The sequence below is a fragment of the Balaenoptera borealis genome (genome assembly GCF_965194805.1).
Source record: "Balaenoptera borealis genome assembly, chromosome: 12".
Taxonomy (NCBI): domain Eukaryota; kingdom Metazoa; phylum Chordata; class Mammalia; order Artiodactyla; family Balaenopteridae; genus Balaenoptera; species Balaenoptera borealis.
This window is the reverse complement of record NC_138869.1, coordinates 43,326,615-43,346,296: the sequence shown is the minus strand read 5'-3', so window position 1 is coordinate 43,346,296 and position 19,682 is coordinate 43,326,615. Positions and strand designations below refer to the sequence as shown.

Sequence of the window (19,682 nt, the reverse complement as noted above, 5' to 3'; positions counted from 1 at the left end):
AAACCCGCCGATATCGTCACCGCGCCCAGCACGTCGCCGACGTCAGGACGCAGCACGCACGTACAGAACTCGTACGCCTCTAGGGCGGGGCTGGCGGTAAGGAACGCAAGCGCATAGCACACCCTAGGGCTGTTTCCTGTTGCTACCCCCTCCCGCAGGACCTCGCCCGTCCAACGAACAGTCAAGGCTTTGCTGCCACTGTCCCGCCTGGCTCCTCCCAAATGAAGAGGCGTTGTTCACTAACATGTTGAAAAGACGTGCTTGTCATTCTTAATAAACAACTAGATTAAGAATACATAAGAGAAACAGAGTGGTATCTTTATATGATACACAAGTGTATGTTACAAGAATTCCATCAGGCACAGAAGCCTCAGGTTTAAGGCCTCAATGTTAGGCCAAAAAAAAAAAAAAAAAAAGACATGGTAAAGTTTTTACTTTAACATCTAAAATGTCACTTGTCATAAAGGAGGGTGTAATAGAAATTGTCTTTAATAAATCATAATTGAAGTTCCCCTCATTTTCCTTCCATTAAGATGCTAGGTTTATGTCTGAGCATGAAGAAAGAAAAGACCATGGCTCCCCTGTGGTCAGCGAAGTCTGCCAGTCAGAGTGGAAGCCAGCTGGGGAGATTCCCTGGAAGGTCCATCCATCATTAATTCCATCTTTCTGGAGGAAGGGAAGGGGCGACATTTCTCCTAACAGTCCAAGCCCTTTCCTCAGGCCCCACACAAAAAAGTCAGCCAGCAACTGTCTAGGACATCTGGCTCTCAGGAAACCCAGAGCCCCCATGGGCTGAGAAGTCTGCCACAGCAGGTTTATGAAGATGCACAGGGGGCAAAGTTTCCTTTTACATTTGAAATAGAAGCAGTCTGAAAGGGTTCATAACTACACCAATAAAAAAAGAAAAGAAAAAAAAATGGAGGCCTCTTCTTTAGTGTGAAAGTGTCCGTTTTTTCCTGGATGGTCTCCCTTGCACCATGGCTGAGGGATCTCAGTGCATGGTGCTTGCGTTGGCCACTGCAATGGCCTCCTGAATTTCTCTTATCACCAGGATCCGAGTCAGCATCTGTCCCATCTGCTCTCTGCTGATAGGCTGGACTGAGTACCAGATTGGGCTGTTGGGGGCCACCACCGGCTCGGGCGTCAGGTAAAAGGTGTCATTCCGGCCTTTCACACTCTGGGGGCTGAAGAATACATGGGTAAAAGCTGGGTAAAACCACCATGATCTCAACCCTCCCACCATGAACCTCCTAAACAGATGCTATCTGCAAAAGATGGGAAGCTCTGGAAAGCATGGTGGCACAGCTCCTAAATTCCATGCGGCCAACACGCACCACCTCTAGGACGTCCCTTTGGAGTTACTGCAAATGCCAGTGTTAGGCTGCCCATCTTCTGCTCCTCCCTCACACACTGCCAGGTGTGATTCCTCTGACTAGGGCTCCCAGGGCTCATCTACTTGAGTCCAACCATATCCCACTCTGAACCAATTTCAGCACCCAGAAGGTCCATCTCCAAGTCTTTGCTTATGTTGTTTCCTCTACTCCATCCACTGATAATTCCTCAACTTGATCTGAGGGACTCTGACTTCTCAGCTTGGCTATGATGCTGGGGCCTTTACCTGGACTCACATCCCCTCAACGTTGTGCTGTACTTCTCTTAAGTACTTAGCACATGCCATCCTCTAACAGTTATTCATCCACTGATTCAAGATTTATCAAAGGGCTGCTGTGTGCCAGGCCTGCACTAGGTGCTGATATTAAAAGAAATGAGTAAGACCCAAGAGTCCCTATATTATGGAGTTTACAGGTAAGAGGGGAGACAGACAGCAGTTAAACAGTTACATAAAGGCAAAGAAAATAACAAACAGTGGTAAGGGTTACAGAAGAAACAGCCGGAGGGAACAGGCAGGGAATTTGGAAATGCTTCCCTAATAAAGCTCTTTTAAGGATGGATAGGAGCTAACTAGCTAAACAGGCAGGGGGTGGCAGGGTCTGCCCAACAGGGAAAAGTTCTGTGCAGAGGTCTTGAGGAAGGGAGAGCATGATGCCCTTCAGTGGAGAAGAGCCAGTGTGGCTAGAGAGCCAAGAGCTACACGGACATGAGGTTAACAAGGGAGAGTACATGAAAGGCCCTGCTGGCCACATTAGGATTACTGTCTTTCTCTGTAGAGTAAAAGGAAACCACTAAACGGTTTAATCTAAGTAACACGGTAAGACCTACAATGTAGAAAGATCTTCTGGCATTGCTGTTAAGATGACATACCAAACTGCAGGGGCAGGAGAGAACGAAAGCCAAGGAAAGGAGTTCCCCTTAGATTGACAGTGGTGGTGAGAAAAGGTCAAGGCCAGGAAGATGAAGGGCTATGCTCACTATGTGACAGAGGCAGCCTCTCTGTACTGTCCTCCCTCTACCTTCATCCTCTCTCCATGAAAGTGGACCATCAGGGAGCAGTGCTGGGCACATGCTTTGGGAAAACCAATAAGGTTGCTTCTATATTTAGCTTTTCGGAAGTGTGTTTTTACTCTGCCTGGGACTAGAGAATGCTTTTGTGTGCACACACACAGGTCACCCAGTCACAATAAAGCCTCCTCACCATTTAAAGAGGTAGAAATCGTAGAGCTTGATAGGACATCTCAGTGGATTCTCTGGATTTTCCGTCTGTTCTGCATACATGTCATCTGTAACTATAAAACATACCCCACCACCACCACAGACATGGCATCAGACTGCCTTTACTCAGGCTCAGATTAGAAACCTTAGGCTTCCAGCCATCCCAACCAGGAAATACTGGGAAGGAAAAGGGTGTGAGACATGGGCAGTGAATATGAAAGGAAAAGGCAGCTATCATTTCTGGGGTGTCTCTCCTTCTACAAGAGTTTGAAGTTTCTGGCTGGGGAGAAGGGAATGGAAAATTCCTATCCAGCAAATCCCAATCTTCACACTCATTACTAGCCCCCCAGGCACAAGGGCAGGGCAGGACCAGTAGCACCTGTTTCTGCAACCCCTACCTCTTTCCCCTACCTTTCTGGCCAGTCTGGTGTATCCCAAGTGCCTTCAGGTACCGAATACTCGTGCTTTTATCCTTAGGATTAGAGGGGTTCTTCTTTGTCTGTCGTAAGACCTTGGAGAAGGCCAGCTTCATGTGCTGGTCCACTGTCTTCAACAGGAAGTATCTGCACCACAAGTGAAAGCAAGGCAAAGGGAGGGGTGCCAGGAGGAGACTGTGACTTACCCTCCGCCATCAGGGCTTCAGAGGAGCCGCTGCCCACACTCCCAGAATCTGGGCAGGCCCACACCCAAACACACTGTCTAGTGGAGGAATCTCATCAAGACTGATGGTAGGGATCTGGCAAGGCTGTCTGCCTCACTGGTCAGCACACAAAATGTAGCCAAGTGGGGCTGAAGGCTTTCAGTAGCTCAAAGCCTCTCAAGTATATGTCAAAGGTATTCAGAAGTCCATCTGGATAGTTTCTACCCTCTTCACTGGGCAGATGCCAGCAGTGGCTAAGCATGAAGCCTCTAGAACACTTACTTGGTGTTAAAGAACATGAGGGTGGTCAGCAGGGTGGAAGGGGAGTGAGCGCCGAGCTGCTTGCACTCCCACAGCATCTCCTCAGTCACGTGGCTGGGCAGGACATAGCCTAGGAGGAACAGAGTACTGCTACAACAAAAGGATGGCAGGCGGTCCCTCAAAGGTGCAGGATGGGAGGTGTGAAGCACAACAAGGACCACACAGGAGTACAAGCTTAACTGGAGAAGTCTTCCTGGGATATGGCAGAATCATCTGGAAAGCTTGTTAAAACATAAACAGCTGAGTCCAACCCAAGTTTCTGGGCAGGACCCGAAAATGTGTGTTTTCAAGAAGTTCCTAACACCACACTTTAAGAACCACTGCCCTACATGATCACTCTCACCTGATGTTAATTCTTCCTCTAATTGAAGATTAATATGGGGTAGAAGGACATCCCTCAGAGAAACACCCAAAAGTATAAGCCAACCTCTCTGCATATATGCAAACTTCTCTGAAAAGAGGGTACAGAGCTTTCATCATACTTTCAAAGGTATCCAGGCCAGGGCCCAAAGAACTGGTATACACGCCCGTTTGCCCTTGTTAAACTTCTCATGTCTTCCATCTCTAGAAAGCAAACCCATTCTCATCCCCTTTGGAAAAAGGGGAGAATGATATTCAGATCTATTATAGGTTTCCTCCATAGGGCAAGTTTTACTGTAAGACCCTGGTTCATAAGCTAACTGAAAGCTGGACAGGGGCTAAGGCAGTGGTTTGATCAAGAGCCCTGGGCAGGCAGGTCTACACCAAAGGAAGATGACACTTCGGCTGATCATCAAGCCCCCTTCATATGTTCATTCAACAGTCAATGTCCAAGTGTATGTGTGCCAGGGACTGAGGGCATGGTGAAACAGCAACAGACACCAGCATTCTCCTGCAGGAGTTTCAGGATTCTCCAGGCAGGGAGTGAGGGTGGCACTTCTTAGAAGCAGGGGAATGTTCTGCCCAATACATTCCTTTTCTCTGTTCTTGCCAAAGCTGGCCCTCTGACTCCATTAGCGCACTTCCATCTCTTTAGGGAATGTCTGCCTCTACTCTTCTATTTTGTGGCCCAATGGCAATGAGATAAACTTCCTTGCTCTCAGACAAATCTTAAGCAGGATGAGTGATAGAAGATAGCCCTCCTCAGGGAAGGCCAGCCCTAGGAGTGGCCCCAGGCATACCTTGGCATGCCCTATTTTCCCTGGGTTCACTCTGCCACCTGGTGTCACTTCCCTATAACCACTTCTTAACAACACAAAGTGAACTTTAATTCCTGAAAACCAGAACTCCTGGCACGGGCAACAGGAGATACAGATGGAAACAACATATAAAAGTCTCATAGTTCTGAATCTGAACTGTAAAGCATCAAAATGATCTATTTTATATTAATTTTTTTAGTTAGGCCTAGACACCCAAGGAGCAATGAGCACCCCTACCATCCAGACTGTGATAACGAAATACCATTTAACACTGAAAAGTACCAGGCTCCATGGAGAACTGATCAATTCCACAATGGGAGACAGAAAATGTCCAGGATAAGCCTGGAACATTCTGGCAAACCAGAAATCAAGGAAGTAGGATCATGTCAAATGAACTTAAGAGCCAATTTAAAGAGGCTCCAAATGGCCAAAGATGGGACAATTTGTGCATCATTAAAGATAACAAGTGCAATGAATTGAATCATATTAAATATGTTTAAATTAATTAGCTCACAATGATTCTTTAAACAAACAAACAAAAAAACCCCAGCTGGAGGAAGCTGGTGAACCAACTCATTACTGTGAAAACTGCTAAACAAAGAAGAAGAAACAAGCCCTTATCCTGTCTCTTCTATACAATCTATACTGCTAGGAATTCAAAGAGTTGATGAGGGAAAGTTTCTCTTTGTATTTCAGCTAATAATGAAGTAATAACATTAGAATACCACTGCTTGCAACTCGTCATGAATTAACGGATCCAGACATTATGGGCACCTGATGGAAGTAAGCAACCCATCTATGATGTAACCTTGCCAAAAAGAAAACACACAAAAAAAACAAAACTTGATTAATCAAGTCTTTATATGCAACTACCAATTAACTGTAAATACAGGGGACAGAAGAATATGTTAAATTACAGCATGGAGATATAATAGTAAAAATTAGACTTTTTAAAAGGCTTGTTTCTTCCATAAATAAATTGCAAGAAAAATAATCAAGGGGGAAATTAAAGATTAAAGCTAAACATTAAAAGGTATAACAGCAATTTCAATGTGTGGACCTTATCTGCAACTTGACTCAAACAAATAAAATTCTGATATTTATGGGACAATTAGAAATTCGAACAAAGGGTAGAATTTGATGACATTATGGACTTATCTTTTTTTAAAAAAGTATAATAATGGCATTGTGGAATGTCAATAACACATATTAAAATATTTACAGATAAAGTGTCTGGGATTTACTTCAAAATAACATGGTTGGGGGAACAGGCAGTGTATCTATGGGACAAGATTTGCCATGGGTACATGGGAGTGCCATTAATTTATTCTGTTTATTTTATATGTGCTTGAAATTTCCATAATAAAAAGTTTTAAAAAGCAAACTTTATATAGCCACACTTGGTTTGAAATTTTGCAAATCATGTACAGTGATTCACTTACTCAGGTGTCTGTTCTAATGACATCCCCTCAGAGAGGCCTCCCTCCTAATGTACCCGTAACACTTTCCATTCTCTGTGCTTTGTTCTTCAAAGCACTTATCATAAATTAATGTGATTATTTATACAGTCTCCCCCGTTAGACTGTAAGCTTCATTTTGTTCACTACTGAATTATATTATGTACACCTGGCACTGTCTGGCACATAGTAGGCACTCAAAAAAATATTTGTTTAAACAATATTTTTTTAAAAAGGTTAAGCATGTAACTATGATGACAAATGTTAACTAGACTAAATCATTTTGCAATATATACATACTGTATCAAATCACTGTTGTACACCTGAAACTAATATAATGTTATATGTCAATTATATCTCAATTTTAAAAAAAGATTAAGAAAAAGGTAAACAACATACATTTTATTAAATCCACAGCCAGGATTAAAACTCAGATATTCATGTGGACATAAGGTTTTCAACTCATTTGGGTAAATACAAAGAAGCATGACTGCTGGATCCTAAGGTAAGAGAATGCTTGGGAATTCAGCCATTCTAATAGGTATATAGTGGTACATCACTGTATGTATGTATGTACGTATTTATGCCTGCTGTGCCACGTGGCTTGCGGAATCTCAGTTCCCCGACCAGGCACTGAACCTGAGGCACAGCAATGAAAGCACCAAATCCTAATCAGTAGGCCACCAGGGAACTCCCATCACTGTTGTTTTAATTTGCCATTTCCTGATGATATATGATAAATATCTTTTCATATACTTATCTGCCAGCTTCTTTGGTGAGGCATCTGTTCAGATCCTTGACCCATTTTTTAATAACTGGGTTCTTTGTTTTGTTATTGTTGACTGTTAAGAGTTTTTTATATATTTTGGATCCCAGTCCTTTATCAGATATGTGTTTTGCAAAGATTTCCTCCCAGTCTGTGGCTTGTCTTTTCATTCTCTTAACAATGTGTTTCACAGAGAATAAGTTTTCGTTTGCTTGTTTTTTAAATTTTAATAAAGTCCAACTTACCAATTTTTTCATTTCACAGATTGTGCTTTTTGTGTTGTACCTAAAAAGTTACCAACAAACCTGAGGTCACCTAGATTTTCTCCTATTTTATCTTCCAGGAGCTTTATAGCTTTACATTTAGGTCTATGATTCATTTTTTAAAAAAATATGTGGATGTCCAGTTGTTCCAGCAGTGTTAGTTGAAAAGACTATCCTGGGAATCCCTGGCGGTCCAGTGGTTAGGACTTGGTGCTTTTCACTGCATGGCCCAGGTTCAATCCGTGGTCAGGGAACTAAAATCCCGCAAGCCACATGGCGAGGCCAAAAAAATAAAAGAAAAGAAAACAAAAGACTATCCTTTCTCCATTTAACTGCCTTTGCCCGTTGGTCAAAGATAAACTGGTTATATTCGTGTGGTTCTATTTCTGGACTCTCTATTCTGTTCCATGGATCTATTCTTTCACCAAAGACCTGCACACAATGTTTACAGCAGCTTTATTCATAATTACTGAAACATGGAAACAACCAAAATGTCCTTTAATAGGTGAATGGATAAACAAACTGTGGCACATTCATAAAATGGAATATTATTCAGCAAAAAAAAAAAGAAATGAGCTATCAAGCCATGAAAAGACATGCAAGAACATTAAATGAAGTTATTGAAAGAAATTAACACTAAATTATTCTAACTATATGACATTCTGGAAAAGGCAAGATTATGGAGACAGTAAAAAAGATCAGAGGTTGCCAGAGAGTCAGGGGAATGGAGGGAGGGATGAATAAGTGGAATACAGGGGATTTTAGGGCAGTGAAACTTCTGTATGATGCTGAATTGTAGACACATGTCATTATACATTTGTCAAAACCCACAGAATATACAACCCAAGGAGTGAACTCTAATGTAAACTTCAGGCTTTAGTTAATAATAATGTACCAAACATGGGCTCATCAATTTTAACGAATACACTACACTAATACAAGATACTAATAATAGGGGAAACGCTGTGTGAGGGAGTATATGGGATTCTCTGTATCTCCTGCTCAGTTTTCCTGTAAACCTAAAACTGCTCTTAAAAAGTTTATTTTTTTAAAAAAAAACCAAACACCTCAAACATTCTACTGCGAAACTCATGTTCTTTCCAACACAACATGCTGCCCAGGTTATCCATGGGTAAAGCAAAAATTATGTTCTATATATGTAGAACGTATGTTTAAACATAAGGGGAAAAAAACTCAATATGTAATATAATTAACCTACAGATGAAATAGTTCATAATTCTTAATTTTTGCAAGGATTCTAATTTGAATCAATAAATTTTAATAGGGAAAAAAAATGAAGTAACTACCCCACACTCTGCATGCCCCTGTGTCCTTGCCACACTGGAACCAGCCAGATTCTCTGTCTGGTGAGCCGTGCCCCTTCCACATCAGGCCAAGCAGCACAGAGACTGATGTTTGGGGCCTGGGATTTATAGCCTCCTCACCCACATGCTATATCACAGCTAGCCACACAAGTAGCTGATCTTTTTTTTTTTTCCTCCCCAGCTGATCTTTTTAAAACCCAGGTGCTAAAGACATCCAAGGACTAGGAAGATTCTTACCAAGTGGAGTGACTCGGGGCTGAACGTCCTTCAGAACTTCATGCAGCCACTCCGTGAATCGAACATAATAAAGATCGGAGAAAATGTCATCAACCCGTCCATTTTCAAAAAGATACTAAAAGAAAAATAATCAATAAAAGTTGTCGGTAGTCTCTTGGGCAAGTTGTCGAGGGGAAGCAAACATTTTTCTACCAGTACCCTCACCTCTCCCTACCCATTCCTCCCCCATTAACAAAACAACACACCAAGTCAAAACTGTCCAGCGGGGACCTCCCTGGTGGTCCAGTGGTTAAGAATCTGCCTTCCAATGCAGGGGACTCGGGTTCGATCCCTGGTTGGGGAACTAAGATCCCACATGCTGCGGGGCTACTGAGCCCATGCACCACTACTAGAGGGAAGCCCACACGCCGCAACGAAAGATTCTACGTGCTGCGACAAAGAGCCAACGCAGCCAAATAAATAAATTTAAAAAAAACTGTCCACTGTGTGGCACTTTCACAGTATACTTCAGCATGTGAACTGACTCTCACAACACTCTTGAGAGTTGGGTCAATGGAGCAGATTTTGTGAATGCTATTTCACCCAAGCAAGGCATTGTCTTGTGGTAGCAAAAATCACGATGTGGGCTCCAGGGTCAGCCTCTTATTAGCTATGGTATAAGTTTAGTAACTCATGCGAGTCTTTTAACTTTGGGGGCTCAGTTTCCTTGTTTGTAAATGGAGATGACTGTGCCTGCCTTCCAGGAGTGAGAGAGCATGGAATGAGACAAAGCATGTAGAGCAATTCACCCAGTGCTCTGGGTGACTGGTTAAGAAAGAGGAACAAAGTGGAAGATGGGCTTTTCTCAGGCCTAAGCAACAGGGTGAGTCCTAGGTAGCAACTGTTCTTCCATCATACTGTGGACTTCTCCACAACAGCATTCAAACACTAAGAAATCCACCTCTGCTCTCCTAAACTGCCAGTCCTAAAATGAATTTCTCTGTTAATCTTCATCTTAGATGTCCTGAAAACCTAACTACAGTTGTATATTCTAGCTAGATACTTCCAAATAACTATTTTGCATTAATGCGGAAAACAATGAGAAGACAAGCTACATGTCAGCACGAGACTTTTTTCTGGATAAATTGCTTTTCTGCAAACTACATGTTTACTTTAATGAAAAGTGTTATATAAATGTTCCATGATAAAAAAAGGCTCTAAGGTAATATAGCAAATTTTTTTAAAAAATAAATTTATTTATTTATTTGTTTGTTTGTTTGTTTGTTTGTTTGTTTATTTATTTATGGCTGTGTTGGGTCTTCATTTCTGTGCGAGGGCTTTCTCCAGTTGTGGCAAGCGGGGGCCACTCTTCATCGCGGTGCGCAGGCCTCTCACTATCGCGGCCTCTCTTGTTGCGGAGCACAGGCTCCAGACGCGCAGGCTCAGTAACTGTGGCTCACGGGCCTAGCTGCTCCGCGGCATGTGGGATCTTCCCAGACCAGGGCTCGAACCCGTGTCCCCTGCATTAGCAGGCAGATTCTCAACCACTGAGCCACCAGGGAAGCCCATATCAAATATTTTAATAGATGTTTCTCTAGATAGTGGGATTATGATGATGTTTATTTTATTTTTTAAAGTGAATATGTAGATCTTTTCCAATTTTAAAAAATTCATTATATAATTGAAAGAGAATGTCTTTACTGTAACCACTTGCTTGTCATTTTACTAATTTGACTACCCAGCAAATACCCAATGGGAACACAGCTCAAACATGTTCCTGTGAAGTTCTGTTTCCTACCTTTTGAATACACAGGAAAATATAGTACAGCACATCTGGGTCGTAGGGTTCACCTTCTCCATTTCGAGCTTCCCGTGTCATTAGACAGAGCCCATAATTCAACTCGGCCACAGCAGAAGAGATGAGATCTTCCTGGAATCGCAGCAATTGACGCCCTGCAACACAAGCCCCAGAGGTTAGTGAAGGTCCTGGCAACAGCCGTCTCTTTACTGGTTGCTCATATCCCTGGAAGGAGGTTTCAGAGCAGACACCACCCATGAAGGTGCTGGGATGAAAATGGTCACCTGTATCTACGATCAGAACTAGCCTACAAAGACAATAATCCTGTTTGCCCTATTACACAAAGGGTTTCCTTCCCACAATCCTTCCTACTTCACGTATCCCCCCAATTATTATTAGGACCAAGACATGAAAGCAAAAACACAAAATCCACCCTCTGTAATATGAGGAAGTATGTGAGGATAATGCTAAGGAAGAGGGCCCCTGAGTGCACTCACTAATTCATATCTCCTCCCAGAAGTCTCTCTGTCCCAGAAATCCATGTGTACAAAAATGCCTGATCTTGGGCAAACCCCACAAATTCTGCTCATTTACAGTAGGTCCGGCCTGCTTGTTGCTTGTCTTGAATTCAGCATACTATTTCAGATGGTGCTCCCTAGTGCCCAGAGAGCCAAGGGACACCACTTTCCTGCCATTCTGTCCTCCTGCTGCTTAAGTACCATTGCATTTTTGACAGAGTCCAACCCCCTTTCCCTCCCAAACACTTACTCCCAATGGGTGCCAGTCTGTTCTGAGCATCCTTCTCTAGCTCAGCGTTCTTGGTCTGTGCCCAGTTTTTCCATACTTCAAGCCCTTCTTCTGGCTTCAGAGAATTTGGAAGCAGAAGTTCTGGGGAAGGCTGTGGCTGTGACTGTGGTTCAACTTCAGCAACTTGGACAGTTTGAGCCTATGAGAGAGAAACCATCAAAATGTGTCCAAAGGCCTTTTGGCAAAACTGCCGGAAAAATGTTACTTACAGTAAAAAACAAAAACAAAAAACAAATGTACCATACTAATGTTAGATGTTAATAACTGCAGAAATTGGGTGTGGGGTTTATGGAAATTCTGCAATTTTCCTATAAGTCTAAAACTGTTCTAAAAAATAAAAAAAAATCTCAAAAAAAAAATGTTACTTATAGTTCTTTTAATTAAAAAACCTCTCTTCTCCTTGCTGTCCTACTTTCAAGAACCTCTGGAGTTCTGTTCTTTACTCCAGAGACAGCAAAGGCTAGTGCAAAGCTCCTCAGTCTTGGTTGTACTTCTAAATCTCTGATTTAAAAACACCAATACCTGAGCTCCACCCCAGAATCTCTTTTTAAAGAGGTATCAGTCTTTTTAAAACCTTCCCATGTAAAAAGGCAATTCTAACGTTTAGTCACTGCTCAGAACTACTGGCACAAAGCACTGCTCATCAAACTACAATGCACAAATAAACCCTTTGGGGATTTTATTTTTTTTATTTTTTTTTACACATCTTTATTGAAGTATAATTGCTTTACAATGCTGTGTTAGTTTCTGCTTTATAACAAAGTGAATCAGTTATGGGGATTTTATTAAAATGCAGATTCTGATTAGAAAGACCTCAGGTGGGACCTGAGATTCTGGCATTTCTAACAAGCTCCCAAATAAGGAAGCTGGTCTGCAAACTATACTTTGAGTACCAAGTGTCCAGACTGTTAAACTTGGCTGCACCTTAAAATCATCTGGCTGATTTTAAAAAACACCCATGCCTGGGCCTTATCCACAGAGATTCTGATTTAATTGGTCGAAGGTGGAAGCCTGCCAGCAGTAGTTTTAAAAGCTCTCCAGGTGATTCTAATGTCCATGGTTGAGAATCATCCTTCATGTTCCTTCTCAATAATACTGTTTTGGCTCATAAGGACATTTTCTAGAGACAGAAGGCACTGTTTTGTCTTCCTGCCTCCAAAGGAAGAGTAGTCCCATCCTTAATGGTCTGACAGCCAAACCATGCAGCCAAAGGGGCAGAGAATGTCCATGACCTTCAATCACAATCCCCATCAGGCAGGATAGACACCAACACAGATACAAAGCACAGGTTCTTGGGTCTCACACATCTATCTACATTGTGAACAAATTCCCTTGAGCAGTTTTCCATGCCAGGGCCTACTAAAGGGCTGAAGAATGCCAAATCATTCAAATTGAAGGCAAAATAATTTATTCATGACACAAATTTGCTTATCAATAAATAAAAATAAAAACTACTTTACTAGCTTTGATATAAGATACATGATCAAACAAGGAGATAAAAGAAATACCAGTGCTAGGCCCTTAAATGTCTGTCAACCCTGGAGCTCCCCTCTAGACACACTTCTCAGTTCAACTACCATTCTCCTTGGTGAGTCTCAACCACCTTCCCAGTTTAGATCTCCATGTTTGTGGAAATGATTGCTAACTCTGTGACTCTATGCTAGACGGTCCCTTAATATACCCAGTGGGTACTGTACATCTCCAGCTGAACATCTGAAAGCCACCTCACATTAACATCTATGGAGAGAATTCATCACTTTGCCCATCCAGAAGTATTCTCCTCAGAGTTCCCTCTCTTACCTTGTTCAATGGCAACACCATCTACCCAAGCTAGAAATCTAGGAGTCTGACTGGGTAAGCAGGTGGGGGCCAGAGGATGTGGGGCAGTGCTTCTCTGTCTTATTAGCCAGGGTCCCTTCACTGTGTGCCTCCACCCACTACATGTAACACTCCTAATCATCCTGACAACCAAAATTCTTCTACACATGTTCAAATGTCTATCAGTGGGTAGGGGAAGTAGAAGTCTCATCCAGGTTGAAAACTACTGATGCAAGTAAGGCCTTCCACACTTGGTGTAGAGTTTTTCCTATTTGTGATGGAGACCTGAAAAGAGTTTTAAGTTGGGAAGTGACATAATCTTACATTTTAAGGAAATTATTCTTGAGCTGTAGAAAATGGATTAAAGAGCAAAAGTGGAAGTAGGTGCTGGTGGCCAAGACCAGGATGGTGGCAGTGAAATGATTTAAGAGATTCTGAGAAGTTTGGTGGTAGAATCAATGTGGCTTGTTGATGAATTGACTGTGAGGAGTAAGGTAAAGCAGACTCAAGGATCTCAAGGATGACTCCTGGGTTTCTGGCTTAAACAAATGGGTGGATGATGGTATCACTTTTTGAGATGGGATAGTTTTTGATAGTAGTAGAGGGGATGCTAATGAAGCGCTGAGATATCTTTAACAAATGCAAGTAAATAAATAAGTAGGCTGGGGCTTCCCTGGTGGTGCAGTGGTTGAGAGTCTGCCTGCCAGTGCAGGGGACACGGGTTCGAGCCCTGGTCTGGGAAGATCCCACATGCCACGGAGCAACTGGGCCCGTGAGCCACGGCTGCTGAGCCTGCGCGTCTGGAGCCTGTGCTCCGCAATAAGAGAGGCCGCGATAGTGAGAGGCCCGCGTACCGCGATGAAGAGTGGCCCCCGCTCGCCACAACTAGAGAAAGCCCTGGCACAGAAACGAAGACCCAACACAGCAATCAATCAATCAATCAATAAGTAGGCTGCTGAATGTATGGGAAAGGTCCTAAGGGGAAAGGTACAGTCTAGGGATAAAGATCTGTGTGTCAATGCAGTACATGGGTTAAGACATGGGCTCTAGAGCCAGCCTGTCCAAAGTTGAATGCCAACTCTGCTACTTACTAAAAGGTGGCTTTGGCCCTGTTGTTTAATCTCTCTGTGCCTCAGTTTCTTCATTTGTAAAATGGAGATAGTAGTACACACCTCTTAAGGTTGGTGTGAGAATTAAATGAGTTAATATATGCAACACTAAGGACAGTGCCTGGCAGATAGTGTCAGTGATTATCACCTTCTGCAGCAGACATCTAGAGGATTCTGAAAATCATGACAATGGAGAGAAATCCCTTGGGGAGAAGAGAGGGTTAGTACAGAGCTTTGAGAAACAACATGTATGGCTCAGACAGAAGAGAAGGAGGCTTCAGCAAAGTCTCCTGAGAAGGAAAAATAACCAGTGGGGTAGGAGGAAGACCAGGAGTGCATAATAACATGGAAGTCCAAAGGAGAGTTTCAAGAAGACAGGCATGGTCTGTTGTGCTGTGTGTTGCTATAATTGAGATAAAAACAGACACGTCTGTTGGATCTGGCCACAGGGAGGTAGGTCACTGATGACCTTGACAAGAGCAGACCCAGTCATGAGTTGAAGGGAAAACTGGTTAGCAAGTAGAGTCAGCCTGTGCAGATAATCCTTTTGAGAACTCTGGGAATAAAGTAAAGTGGAGAAATAGGGGAACAGATGGAGGTGGGTGTGAGGTCAAGGGAGGGAGGTTTAGCCACAAATCTGGTTTTAAACACAGGATATAAAAGAGCTTTCAAAAAGGGTATGCCAGGTGAAGGAACACATCAGCTCTCCTTAGGGTTCAACTCACATCACAGCACAATTATCTTCCCATGGGCTACGAGGGCTCCAAGGGCGGACTGTCTTATTCACCTCTGTTTCCCAGCACCTAGAACAGAGCCTGATAAGGAGGGCAGAGGGATATTTGTGGTGTAAATGGACAAACTCATCTTTCCTGCATGATGGGTATTCTTCCCAATTTTTCTTTTTCTGGTAATAACCCTTGACATACGTCGCTATAAGACTTTGCCAAAGGAGACAAAGCCTCTGAAGAACATGAAGAACACTAAAATGAACTTACGAAAATGAACTCTAGAAAAGATTTTCCTGCTGAAGGGCCCAGATGTGCAAATTACAAGCAGAGCCCCATGAGCAACAAGAGTCCTGAATTGCAAATTGGAACATCAGGCCCAGGAGAGCAGAGGAGAGGCCTGATGCGCTCCATCCCTGTGAGCAAAAGCTCAGCACAGAGCACCATTACAAGTCTCCTGTCTGGTCTCTCCTACATGCAATCAATTCTACACACCAGTAATTGATTCTTCTTATTACCATGACTCTTAGGATTCTGGAAAATTTTCCTACCACAGATCATGTCAACTCTTCACTTTGGGAAGATAGCCCCTTTGCCCCCTGTACTAACTCCTCTCCCATGGTTCTCCTCCTCTCATGTTAACCTAGGCCGTATCACTTGTGTCCACCCTTGGCTCTTATTCATCCTGCTCCATCCTTCTGTCAATCTAAGCTATAAACTAGAGATCAAATGCCATTTTTTCCACAAAGATGCCTCTGCTGACATTTAACCTAGATTGGTTTCTGAATTCCCACAGCTTGACTTTGTGTGTGTATCACACGTTGTCACACTTGATTATGCTGCTTTATAAATACTTTACAGAAACAAATCATATGTTCTCACTTCCACTAGACTATAAGCTACCCGAAGCAATGACACTGTCTTGTTCTACTTCTAGGCCTGACAACCGGATATTTAATAGGTCCTTAACAAAGTCACCTAAGATTAACATACTGTTGCCTCTATGAAACCACTCGGTCAGCTTTTGCTTACCCAATCATTTACATCTTGAGTTTCTGAGTGTGGTCCCTGGTCTAACAGTGCTTTGTTTGTGCCAGCTCCCTCACATGCATTCCCAGAGCTCCTGTGCTGAGGCACACTACCTTCACCAGTCCCATGAGACCAGAGGCCCTACATCCACTCTAAATGTCTGCCAGACAAGGGACCAGAAACTTTACTAACAGTCTTAAAAGGTGGATCTGTGATAGCCTTAAGAAGATTAACAGTTAGAAAAGATAAAAGAGCCAAGCAATTTTAAAGTTAAAATTTCAACAGTTCTGGGCTTTCCTGGTGGCACAGTGGTTGAAAATCCACCTGCCAATGCAGGGGACATGGGTTTGATCCCTGGTCCGGGAAGATTCCCACATGCTGCAGAGCAACTAAGCCTGTGCGCCACAACTACTGAACCTGTGTTCTAGAGCCCACGAGCCACAACTCCTGAGCCCACGTGCCACAACTACTGAAGCCCGTGTGCCTAGAGTCAGTGCTTCGCAACAAGAGAAGCCACCACAATGAGCAGCCCCCGCTCACTCCAACTAGAGAAAGCCCGTGCGCAGCAATGAAGACCCAACGCAGCCAAAAATAAATTTTTAAAAAGTGCCTCTTTAAAAAAAAAAATTTCGGGCTTCCCTGGTGGCGCAGTGGTTGAGAATCTGCCTGCCAATGCAGGGGACACGGGTTCGAGCCCTGGTCTGGGAGGATCCCACATGCCGCAGAGCAACTAGGCCATGAGCCACAACTACTGAGCCTGCGCGTCTGGAGCCTGTGCTCCGCAACGAGAGGCCGCGATAGTGAGAGGCCCGCGCACCGCGATGAAGAGTGGCCCCCACTTGCCACAGCTAGAGAAAGCCCTCGCACAGAAACGAAGACCCAACACAGCCAAAAATAAATATAAAAAAAATTAATTAATTAACTTAAAAAAAAATTTTTCAACAGTTCTATTTTTGCAACGTTTCTATGAATCTAAAATCATTTCAAAATAAAAAGTTAAAAAATTTAGCTGAGGGCTTCCCTCGTGGCACAGTGGCTGGGAGTCCGCCTGCCAAAGTAGGGGACACGGGTCCGAGCCCTCGTCCGGGAGGATGCCACATGCCACAGAGCGGCTGAGCCCGTGTACCACAACTACTGAGTCTGCGCTCTAGAGCCCGCGAGCCACAACTGCTGGGCCTGCGAGCCACAGCTGCTGAGCCCACGTGCCACAACTGCTGAGGCCTGCGCGCCTAGAGCCTGTGCTCCGCAACAGGAGAAGCCACCACAATGAGAGGCATACGCACCGCAATGAAGAGTAGCCCCTGCTCGCCACAACTAGAGAAAGCCCGCGTGCAGCAACGAAGACCCAACGCAGCCAAAAATAAAATAATTAAAAAAAAAAAAAAACAAAAACTTAGCTCAACATAGCTGCCATGACAGAAAACTCAATTAACCATGGCTTATCTTAACTATTTTTTAAGGAACATAAAAACACGGTTGGAAAGTCCCACTGCATAGGGGGCTTATTCAAGACTCCCAAGATGATCACTGTTTTTTTTTTTTTTTGGGCCACGTTACATGCCTTGAGGGAATCTTAATTCCCCGACCAGGGATGGAATCCGTGCCCCCTGCAGTGGCAGTGTGGAGTCCTAACCACTGGATCACCAGGGAATTCCCCAAAGATGATCACTTTTAACAGGCCCACCGAAAGGTATTTTAGATCTCATAATTCACCTATACTGTGTCCAGTGTAGTCCACCTTTAGATGACAACTAAAGGAGGAACAATTTAACACCCTCTCTCTATTTAACTGTGATAAGTTTAGAGCCTGTGTGCTAAACTACAGGGGTTCCACTAGATCTGTTCATCTGTGATGCAGAAAGCAGCTTCTGGGACAGAGATAACACTTGGGGTGACCCATTAGTCTCTACCTAGAAGTTTACCACTCCTAAAGAGATCACAAAAAAGCACTCCAGGCATCTACCCCCAAAGCAGTTACTGGTCATTTCATTTACCTCCAGGTACCAGGCTAGAACTCCTGCCTGTTCCATAGCTTCACTTGCCATTCCTGTCCCCCTCTCCCCAACCCTAATTAAAATACTAAATACTGTATTACTGCAAGACCAACATCATTCCTGTAAACAAGCCAGAGGCGCCAGAGGTTACCAGGCAAGTTCTGTGTTGCACTGGGCCCTGAGGGAGCAGGCTGCCCTACAGATAAGTCTCACTTACTGAACAAGTAACCTGGAGCTGCTGCTGCTGCTGCTGCTGTGGTGGCGGTGGCGTCTGTTCCTGGGGGGTTTGTTGTTGTGGCTGCTGCTGAGGGTCCCATATATGGACAGTCTGAGCTGTATTCTGGTATGTGCCTGCCACGGCCTGCACAGCCACTGGAATGTGGATGTTGCCATTCATGAACTGTGCTGGAAAGAGAGAGTTTGCAAGGGTCTGCACTACCTCTTCATGGGAGTTTTTCACTACAGACGTGGTGCCCACCATCTTCTCCTTGTCATCCTCCAGCTTTACAGCTGCCAGGGCTGTGGGTGAGCCACTGACGTGAACTGCGTTGTAGGCTTCCTGGGGAATGGCAATGTGAGTAATGCTCTGCTGCTGAGGGTCCCCCCGGGGCTGGGCAGAGTAAACAGGTATGGTCCAAGTTTCTCCTGTAGGGCTAGTAATGGTCCCAGTGGCACTGTACAGGTGGGCACTGTCTACTGTTAGTAAGTCGGGCCTCAAAGACACATAACTCTGCTGCTGGCCCTGTGGAATGGCCAGCACGGTGGCCACCGGCTGCCCTGAGATGGCGTAGGACACAGTGATGGGCATGTCCACTTTGCGCTTCTTCACTGGCTGGAGGACACTGGCCGTGCCAACCCGCCGCTCCCCTTCCCGAGGTGAGCCCTGCTGGGACGGTGGTGGGGAAAGGGCACCCACAGTCTGGATTTGGATCTGCTGACCCCCAGCAAGAGACTGGCCAGCCACCAGCTGAGCCTGGATCTGTTGATGTGGGATGTGCTCCTCTGGGATCTCTGCAGCCTGGATCTGCTGGGCCGCCTGCATGTGCTGCACCTGGATCTGGGCCGCCTGCAGCTGCGAAGGGCTGGGGCTCTGCAGAGATGGGGTCTGGATGGAGGGGGCTGTCGGCTGTGCTGCTTGGCCTTGGATCTGCACCTGGACATGGATGGGCTGCTCAGCAGGCTGGTGAACGGTGAGCTGCGGGGAGAGCTGCTGAGCCGAGACCTGCTGCGGAGACTGCTGTACCTGCACCTGTACCTGCAGCGACAAGATTCACCAGTGAGTGAATAGGGCAACATTGAGAATCCAGCCCCAGAGGGAAGAAGAGATCTCAGATGGGAACCCTGGGTAATATGAAGAGGAGGGGCCACCATACCCAAGGCTTCTGAGGAGGCCACAATCTCCAAAACCATAGGCAAAATTCTCCAGCATCACACTCTGAATGTGTTGCATTCAGAGCAACACATATCCACCTGAGAGCAAGCAAGACTATCAAGTGGGAAATATCAAAACTTTTGCTCATTTCTTGACTTCCTTTTTAAAAGTAACCCCTTTTGTTTTTGCATACTGACATAGTAGTACAAGTATATAATTTATAAATATATACTTATTAGTTGTATGTTCAAAAA

At 44.3% G+C, this 19,682-nt stretch overlaps 1 protein-coding gene across 4 annotated transcripts in view; it reads right to left on the bottom strand.

Moving 5' to 3' along the window:
* Window positions 1-297: 297 nt before the first annotated feature.
* QRICH1 (glutamine rich 1) overlaps window positions 298-19,682 on the bottom strand; it is a 47,738-nt gene continuing 28,353 nt past the window's right edge. For all 4 annotated transcript variants that reach the window (XM_082344961.1, XM_082344959.1, XM_082344960.1 and 1 more), the window contains 8 exons: window positions 18,274-19,311; window positions 11,343-11,520; window positions 10,575-10,729; window positions 8,798-8,912; window positions 3,533-3,641; window positions 3,022-3,173; window positions 2,594-2,684; window positions 298-1,184 (listed from right to left, as the gene is read on the bottom strand). In XM_082344961.1, coding sequence (XP_082201087.1) covers window positions 992-1,184; window positions 2,594-2,684; window positions 3,022-3,173; window positions 3,533-3,641; window positions 8,798-8,912; window positions 10,575-10,729; window positions 11,343-11,520; window positions 18,274-19,311 — 2,031 coding nt within the window. In that variant the 3' untranslated portion in view covers window positions 298-991. The remainder of the gene's footprint in view (window positions 1,185-2,593; window positions 2,685-3,021; window positions 3,174-3,532; window positions 3,642-8,797; window positions 8,913-10,574; window positions 10,730-11,342; window positions 11,521-18,273; window positions 19,312-19,682) is intronic.